Genomic DNA, 9223 nt, shown 5'->3' with positions numbered 1-9223 from the left:
CCTCAGCCAGACCATGGCCCCTCCTCCCACTGTCACGGGGGGTTCCCAACAGCCCACAGCTCCTGAACAGTCACCGCCCACCCGTCCCCTCGGCCTCACGGTGGACCAGGTCAGGACAATCCAGCCGTCACTGCTGAGTGGGAAGTTGTAGGGGGCAGGTGTGGACCAACACCTGTCTGCATGGATCATTAAGTACCTCACAAACAGACCTCAGTTTGTAAGGCGGAACTGTGTGTCGGATGTGGTAGCCTGCAGCACAGGGGCACCCAAGGGGACAGTGCTTTCCCCCTTTCTGTTCACCCCTTACACGTAGGACTTCAAGCACAACTCCCACCAGTGTCATCTACAAAAGTTCTCAGACGACACTGCTATTGTTGGATGTGTATCTGGGTGTCATGATTCTGTTCCACTGCTTCCTGTCCGACTTTTATTTTGACGTTACTTCCTGTTTTGTTTCACCACAGTTTAGGTCTTTTTACTTTCTTCATCACTCGCAATATCCAAAACAGTAAGGATAATGAAAACACATGTCTTATTCTCTGTGTTTTAACTGCTGTGCTGCTGTGTTCATTTGTCACATGTACAGTTAACAAGCACATAGTCTCATTTGAGGGGAAGTAAATGAGTGCCGTTGATTACAGAATTTGATATCAATAAGAGATGTAAAATTCACATTTTATGAGTGAAGTTTCTGCTATTTCTTGGCAGTTGTCTCCTCAATATTTCCCATTTCCTTTTTAATTTCCCCCTTGCTGGAAATCAGGCAGTGAAACATCTTGCCTGAAATAGGATCTCTGATAACTTCCACACTGTTGTGACGGCACAGGGAAATCGCCAGGTTGTTGTTATTTTTCATGGAATGTGTGGGTGGTTTGCTGCTTGAAGGCTGTTCAGCACTGGCACATGCGTATCTCATAGCAACAAGTGCTACAGAGAAAATTCGATGTGACACAGTGTGCCTCTGGCAGAACTGTTTTGGGATCCGGGGCTGGGCATAGTTTATGGGAAAACTGTATTATAGCATTAGGGTGACGGCGTATTCAGTGGAATTAAAACAGACCTGTTGATTGGGTGAACCCCCAGCGATTGGGCGCACCAACTTAGTTGGTGTAGGAGCTTCCTTTTCGAATCAGCTGGTTCTGGGCAGAGACCATTTCACTTGAAACGCCTGTCACGTGTAATTTTTAATATGTCTGCAGATGTTGTACATGACTGGGAAAAGGCTAAGCCTTACTCGTTGGGGGCAAATTTTTGTCTAAATGTTTAAATACACTTTCTAAAAAAGAGCAGGATAAAGCAAGAGATCAGTTTATTTCCTGGGTCCTACAAATGCAGAGAAGGGGGTATGCTTAGGGACAGTGACAGTCCTCCCCCATAAGGGGATGTATAGGGCGGTTTTTGAAGCAAGCCTCTCTAGCTGCAATGAGAGCTAAAGAGGAAGTGAAAACCTGTACATTTTTAACTGAGAACAAAATAGAAGCCAGAGTAAAACAAGCTGAGGGTTTTCTTGCCGGTTGTGTATGCTTTTTGGAGACTTTCAAGTGTTTTCGGTCTCCTTCAGCCAGTTCAAGCAAGTCACAGAAAACGGTTGATGTTAATTCTCCCAGTGGCACAGCTATTTCAGTCCAAGCTGTCTCTGATAGAGATTGTAAAGTACAGTTTAGTTACACACAGCAGTCTTCCCCACAACCTCCATGAGGAGAGAGGAAGCCAATACAGAAGACTGGCTCATTTAGACAGATGCCACAGAGTACAACACAGGACATGGCGGCCCTGGCGGTTGTAAAGGGAGGAATTTTGAACACAGCATCAGTTCCAGGAAGTAAAGCTGACAGACCTATAGAACAGACTTATCTAAATGAGTTACAATCTGGCTAAGGAGACTAGGTCATACAGTCTTATGCAAAAGTTTAGGCACCCCTTGATAAATAACAGATTTTGGTGATTTTTTTATTTGAACAGATGTTAACACAGTTTCTCTTGGAAATGGAAAAAATGCACAATATTTTCAGCAAACAGTGATGCATAGTTACTTCTTATGCCATAAATTGAACAAAAATAAAAAATAAAAACATTATTATGGCATGGTGCAAAAGTTTGGGCACCCTAAGAGTTCCAGAGTCTCAAAGTCTCTCACAAGGTATCAGACCTTAATCAGCTCGTTAGATCTGATGCACAGCAACAGCTGTCATTGGTAAATGCCAATTTCAAAGCTGTACAAATACTTTGACTCTTCAAACCTTGTGCACACACTTGTGGACACCCAGCAACCATGGGTTCCTCTAAGCAGCTGTGTAAGACCCTGAAAATGAAAGTTATTGACGCCCACAATGCAGGAGAAGGCTACAAGAAGATAGCAAAGCGTTGTCAGCTTGCAGTTTCCACAGTAAGAAATGTAATTAAGAGATGGCAGATCAGGGGAACTGTGGAGGTCAAGATGAGATCTGGAAGACCAAGAAAACTCTCGGACAGAACTGCTCGTATGCTGGTCAGAAAGACAAATCAAAACCCCCATTTGACTGCAAAAAACCTGCAGGAAGATTTAGCAGACTCAGGAGTGGTGGTGCACCGTTCCACTGTGCAGCGATGCTTGCACAGACAAGGCCTTCATGGAAGAGTCAGCAGAAGAAAACCTTATCTGCGTCCCCATCATAAAATCCAACGTCTGAAGTATGCAACAGGACATCTACAGAAGCCCGATGCGTTTTGGAAACAAGTGCTGTGGACTGATGAAGTTAAAATAGAACTCTTTGGACACAATCAGCAAAGGCATGTTTGGAGAAAAAAAGGAGCAGCATTTCATGAAAAGAACACCTTGCCAACTATTAAGCATGGGGGTGGATCTATCATGCTCTGGGGTTGTGTTGCAGCCAGTGGCACAGGAAACATTGCACGGGTGGAGGGAAGAATGGATTCCACTAAATACCAGCAAATTCTGGAAGCAAACATCACACCATCTGTAAAAAAGCTGAAGCTGAAAAGAGGATGGCTTCTACAACAGGACAATGATCCTAAACATACCTCGAAATCCACTATGGAATACCTCAAGAGACGCAGGCTGAAGGTTTTGGAATGGCCATCACAGTCCCCTGATTTAAACATCATTGAAAATTTGTGGGTAGATCTTAAAAGAGCTGTGCATGCAAGACGACCAAAGAATATTACAGAACTAGAAGCCTTTTGCAAGGAAGAATGGGAGAAGATCCCAAGTACAAGAATTGAAAGACTTTTAGCTGGCTATGAAAAGCGTTTGCAAGCTGTGATATCTGCCAGAGGAGGTGTTACTAAGTACTGATTGTGTAGGGTGCCCAAACTTTTGCACCATGCCATAATAATGTTTTTATTTTTTATTTTTGTTCAATTTATGGCATAAGAAGTAACTATGCATCACTGTTTGCAGAAAATATTGTGCATTTTTTCCATTTCCAAGAGAAACTGTGTTAACATCTGTTCAAATAAAAAATCACCAAAATCTGTTATGTATCAAGGGGTGCCTAAACTTTTGCATAAGACTGTAAACACCAAACGGCAGACAGGCAGTGGACCTTATTCACTAACATGCGCATAGAAATGTTCTTACCTTGTGCACAAAATAAGTGCAGGAGACATTACCATCATATTCATGACACCAGCCAATTTTGTTCTTTCTATTGTGTGTATGTTAGTGTAAATCAGAATCATTCTAAAATGACAGGCGCATTCCAGTGGTTTTCAAGTAGCCTGCTGCCATGCCCCCATTTCTCTATATACTTATAAACTAGAACAGTTTTTTAAATTTAATTTATTTCAATTAAAACTGTGATTAATCAGAATGACAGGGCATTAATTTCATGTTTATTTAATATGCTACATTTGGTCAATGCATTAGTAAATTAATCATTATAGCCTTAAATTATATTAATCAATTATATTAGCTATTAAAACCTTTTTAATTAATATAGTTTCAGTTAAAATGTGTTTGCATTTTTTAGCCAGCCAGGCCTTCATCATTTGTTCATACACATGGGGTGAGGCAGTATTAAATTTGTTCACAGAGTATGAACAAATTAAGGTAAGAAAATATTGATACAGAATATTGAATAAAATTGTGCATAAATTGTTTGTATACACGGTTTCAGCACAGAATTGTGTGTACACACTGTTTGTGGACGAGGCTTGGTGCTAGCAGCTAACTGGTGAACATACTCAAGCAGTTCGTAGATTAAGAATCAGATATTTTGGAGTTGGTGGAGACCAAAAACAGAGCTAAAAGAAAGTACTGTATATATTGGACCTGATGACCAGACACGTGACTCCAAATGGCAATAATGCTCTGTAACTGCTGGGTGTGTAAATAAGCAACTGCTTGCTGACAGGTTCACAAATTCAACTTAAAAGGTGAAGATATGTCAATATTGAGTCCCCAGGCAGTGAAAAAGGCCATTATTGCAGATTTAAAGCTACAGTAATGAGGGCAGCAAAATGAGAAAGGTGATGCTCATATTTTTGAATGAGAATTAGTTTGTCATTGGACTCTGAAGTTCTCCTTACAGCTGGGCTTTTAGCATCCTTCACTGTTTTCATTCTATAGTCCACAACTTTGCTGTTTTGGTTCACTCTGAGCACTGTCATCAGTGATGTTATTGGACACGACACCCTATTTTTAATAAAGAATGGAAAATGGTTTGGAAATCACAGGCACAATTGTTTGTGTTGCAGCAGTCACAGGTAAATTGCCTTTTGTTGCAATAATCACAATGATCACATTGACATGTTGAGGCCCATATGTATTTAGTCTGTTTAGCCAGTTTTTTTTTTATTACATATCAAATAAGACAAAATAAGATGGTACAGTTTTGAATCATTTAAGGTTGTAGTGATATGGTACAGGGGTGTACTGAGTTTTGTTATATACTATATGTTCAGCTGCCTCCAGCTAATGTTCACTGTGCGGGAGGAGCTCAGAGTAGAACCGCTGCTCCTCCACATCGAGAGGAGCCAGCCGAGGTGGCTCAGGCATCTGTTTTGGATGCCTCCTGGGCGCCTTCCTAGGGAGGTGTTCTGGGCATGTCCCACCGGGAGGAGGCCCCGGGGAAGACCCAGGAAACGCTGGAGGGACTATGTCTCTCGGCTGGCCTGGGAACACCTTGGCATTCCCCCAGAGGAGCTGGAGGAAGTGTCTGGGGAGAGGGAAGTCTGGGCATCTTTGCTTAGAATGCTGCCCCCGTGACCCGGTTCCGGATAAGCGGAGGAAAATAGATGCATGGATGGATGGCATTAAATTAGGCACAGGTGGACTCTAAATGCCGTAGAAGCCTCACGGTGACCACTGATAGGAGTAAGAAGCACCAGAACTCATCAATGTCATAACAAAGGGTCTGAATACTATTGTAAATGGGGTAGTTCTTATATTTTTGATACATTTACAAAACACCCCAAAAACCTGTTTTCACTTTATGATTGTGGAGTACTGTGTATAGATTGATGAGGAAAACATTTACATTAATCAATTTTAGGAGTATGAAACATAAAATGTGGAAAACTTAAAAGAGTCTGGAAAATTTTCCATACTCAATGTATTTGTGAATTTGGCAGAGGATTTGCAATATGTGAATATTTTGTCACCAAGGCTGTCGTTTGGATTTTAGAAAAATTGATGTGCCCATCTTTGTTTCATTCTGTTAACTGCTTACAAATTAAAATATTTGCAAGTTTTATTTCACTAGCTTACTTGTCTGGAACTTAATGACTCCTTGCAACTAAACTAACAACTCTCTCTACTTCCCTTTACAGTAAATACCACCATTTTATATGCTTTCCAGAAAGTGACCTAGGCAAATTAGTAGGGAATTATGGCCCTGTAAACCAACACCACCTTTTAACTTTTTAACATGAAGATCTATTTTAAAGAGTCCCCTCCACACTGGCCAGAATCAAAACCTGATGGAGAAATTTAGGTCATCATTCTTTTGTTTTAAACAGAGTCTGAAGCGAGCCTTTTTAAAAAACACACCAAATGTCAAGTTTTTAAAAAGGTTTAATCTTGTCTCCTCTAGTGTTTTAAAAATCCCCCAATCCCCAAGAAGAGACACTGAGGACAGGACCTCGGTGTGCTAGTAGTTGAACCATTTGCTTGTAGATTTAGTTTAAGTCACAAATGGACATAGAATTAAACTTAGCCTAAGGGAGTGGTGTTAATTAAATGAGACAAATCTATCAGATAAAGGGTCATATTTCTCTTAGGTGTTGTACATCTACATACAGTATGGAAAAAGAATGCTGGATGAGCTAAACCAACATGAACCAAAGGATACCACTTAACAATCTGCTTCCTGTTCACACGTTCTGCACTGAAAAGACCCAGCATTGTAGTTAGAAAAGTGTAAAGGGACCTGCATGATTCATGGTGAGCAACAGTTCAGCACTCAGTTCTGTATAAACTGAGCACATGGCAATAAATGTTGCAAAAACACTGAAGGGAAATTCGACTCCTCATTGCATCGCATTGTCCCTGCATCTATGACCACTACACTGCCATATAGGGGAGGCGATATGCTGAAGACTACTAACAAAGACAGTCACAATGAAAAGACTCTAACTGGAACTTACTTGACAGGTTGTGACTGGTCCTTTAAATTGTACCACTCAGGTCTGAAAGCCTCATACAAGCACCACAGAGCCCAGTCAAAGCCATGAGCAGCAGGTATATTGGGAGTCAGTGTCAAGTCATCAAAGTTGACTCTGTCAAACATTGGTGTGAGAATCAAGGTGCGGTCCTCTTTAATCCGAGCTAACAACGGCTCTGCCCTGGACAAAGGGACAGTTTAAATTGACAGAACCGAAACAAAAAGGTGCGATTATCATGTTAGCATAGCAATACAAAGAAAATGGAATGACTCAGATCACGCTGCACTTAAACCAACCATTGCACATGTACTTCTATGTGAGCATCCAGGATGGCCACCACGTCTCCTACAGCAGCCTTCCATCCTGACAGTCTGGCCTGGGTGAGGCCGAGCTGCTGAGAGTGCTGGACTTTCTTCACCAGGCCTGGATGCTCCTTGTGGATTGAGCTGATGTATTCATCCAGGTTCTCCATTAAATCCTCTGCAGAAAGCAAAGAGGTTATGTCATGAACCTTGTTAGGTATTTTTTAGTCAGATAGATATTGGTTAGGTACTTGTTGTATTAGAAATGTCTTTAGTGTAGACAGGATGTCTAGCTCAGGCTGTTAAATGCTTACTCATTTCCATGAGTTACTCCAGGTTGTTTATGTTCAAGGATAACTAGATAGAAGGTGGCTACTGTATGATATGTTTAGCCGTAATCTTAATCATAATATCTTCCTAGGCTTAATGTCCGGACATGTCCCTGAATGTCCTGTATGTTCTTAGATACACACCACTTAATCAACACTCACACACATTGATTTTCTCCATGTTTTGACTACTGCTACGGTCAGCTGTAAAGCTGACATATCAGGTGACGTCACGGTTTGACGTGCCTGTGTAGAATTGGGTTAGCCCAAACCAGATATAATGTACAGGCCTGTTGGGTTCGGGGTCTGGCATTCTTCATCTGCCTGCGCGCAGTACTGGAGGTGCAAGATACCTGAGCGTGTAATGTTATTTTTACCTGTGATCCTTGAATAAACCAGCACGGTTTTTTGTAGCCACTTGGACCGCCTCGTCTCTCTGAGTTTCACTGGTTAAGCGTAACTGGGAAATATCTTTTAGGACAAAGCAGGACCTCATGAATAGAAACACTATGTCTACACAGAAGTTAAAGTAGTCAATTTCTACTTCAGTATCACTTGACTCTCATCAATACAATTGGAAGATATATGGTATATGCAAGGAAAATAAATGTATTAAAGTAACCAAAGCTCAGTAGTTCTGGACAATCATCAATACAGTTTTAACATGTATAACCAAGGAAAGTAAAGGTATGAAAAGTAACTAAGGGGAACTAAAGGTATGAGAGGTAACAAAAGCTTATAAAGTAACTAGAGCCTCTAAGAGTCAACTCTTACAAGGATGAGGGGAATATCAGCTAATACTTAGAACCTAATCAAATATGAGAATTTATGATAATATAAACAATAACGTGTCGCACAGTTACATATGCACGCATTTTCCATGTCGAAGGTGAGACTATGAATTACAGTTAACCGATTGCGCACCTTGAACGTTCATCTCGCCCAGCAGAATCCGCACCGCCCAGTGAGGCTGCCCTGGATTATAAAAGACGCACCTCAGTGAAATGCATTCGAAACATTTCCAACCAATCATAGCGTAGAGCGTAGGGAGTGCCGTTGTTTGAATGCTCAGCGGAAACGCACACAGTCCTGTCGCTGATTTGACGAGCGAACCGTGGTACAATGCAATTCGTTAGCTAACGAGTCGCATTTGGTGTAATTCATACATTCAGCTAAAAGGGGTAAAGGTAGTATTAAGTCGTGTGACACCGAGAAGATGTTTTGTTTTTTCCGACTGAGGCTGGTCAACGAGTTGATGTGATTTGCTGACCTAGCTGGCTAGCGTTAGCCAGCTAACCGTACTGCAACCGAAATATGAAGCTAGCCACTAGACAGCTGCTACATAATGTAAGGTTATTCCAGTCGTTAGAATCTTTTTTAGACTGACTGAACTCATAGTTGTTACAGTTGGTAGACGATTGTAGAGCTCAAGCGAGCAGTTCTACGGGAGGACGATTTAGCGTTAGAAGTCTGTAGAAAAGCTGGGCTGAAGGCAGAACTGATACCACTGCGGATGTCAGTTTACTTGGGTAACGTTACTAACAGAAGATAGTAAACGAACTATTCCAAGCCTACTTTTAAAGTGCATGGTAAAATTGCTAAATGAAAAGTCATGGAGAGAAATGTGATGCGTCTGTTGGCCGTGCAACACCTCCGCACAGCGTACGGGATAAAGACGAAGAACTGGAACAAAAACAAAGCAGCCAACTGTAGGTCAACAACCAGCAACTCGGTAAGCTTAAAGAAAACCGGGTACTTACTGTGTGTGCAGCATTATTTACTTGACTTTTATTTGTACTGCATCTAAAAGTTCACAGTATCGTCCTTGGATATAGTGTTTAGTGTTTGGGATTAAATTAGCATATTGCTGAACGCTTACCTCTACTGATGGGACCCATTTGTTTGCTGGCCTTTGTCACCCAGGTCAGGCTCCACAGACCTCTAGGTTCGACTGTTCCGTGATTTTGTTTTCTTCATATATATATA

The 9223-nt window shown here is 41.5% G+C and overlaps 2 protein-coding genes across 4 annotated transcripts in view; one reads left to right on the top strand and one right to left on the bottom strand.

The window, feature by feature from the left end:
• Positions 1-6584: 6584 nt before the first annotated feature.
• LOC109951635 (probable polypeptide N-acetylgalactosaminyltransferase 8) lies at positions 6585-8174 on the bottom strand. Its single transcript, XM_020586239.1, has 3 exons — positions 8162-8174; positions 6903-7086; positions 6585-6786 (listed from the first exon to the last, which is right to left on the bottom strand). The coding sequence occupies exons 1-3, from the start codon at positions 8172-8174 to the stop codon at positions 6585-6587; spliced, it is 399 nt and encodes a 132-aa protein (XP_020441895.1).
• A 64-nt stretch (positions 8175-8238) lies between these two features.
• The window catches only part of arhgap11a (Rho GTPase activating protein 11A), an 8246-nt gene continuing 7261 nt past the window's right edge, over positions 8239-9223 (top strand). For all 3 annotated transcript variants that reach the window (XM_020586250.1, XM_020586249.1, XM_020586248.1), the window contains exon 1: positions 8239-8969. In XM_020586250.1, the coding sequence (XP_020441906.1) occupies positions 8850-8969 (120 nt within the window). In that variant the 5' untranslated portion in view covers positions 8239-8849. The remainder of the gene's footprint in view (positions 8970-9223) is intronic.

The sequence above is a fragment of the Monopterus albus genome, unplaced genomic scaffold, assembly GCF_001952655.1.
Source record: "Monopterus albus unplaced genomic scaffold, M_albus_1.0 scaffold400.1, whole genome shotgun sequence".
Classification (NCBI taxonomy): domain Eukaryota; kingdom Metazoa; phylum Chordata; class Actinopteri; order Synbranchiformes; family Synbranchidae; genus Monopterus; species Monopterus albus.
This window is presented reverse-complemented; position numbering and strand designations above follow the sequence as displayed.

Excerpts from the sequence above, each read along its gene's own strand:
- LOC109951635 (XM_020586239.1), bottom strand. Across the intron at positions 6,787-6,902 it reads ATAGAAGTACATGTGCAATG|GGCAGAGCCGTTGTTAGCTC; the intron begins GTTGGTTTAAGT and ends CCCTTTGTCCAG.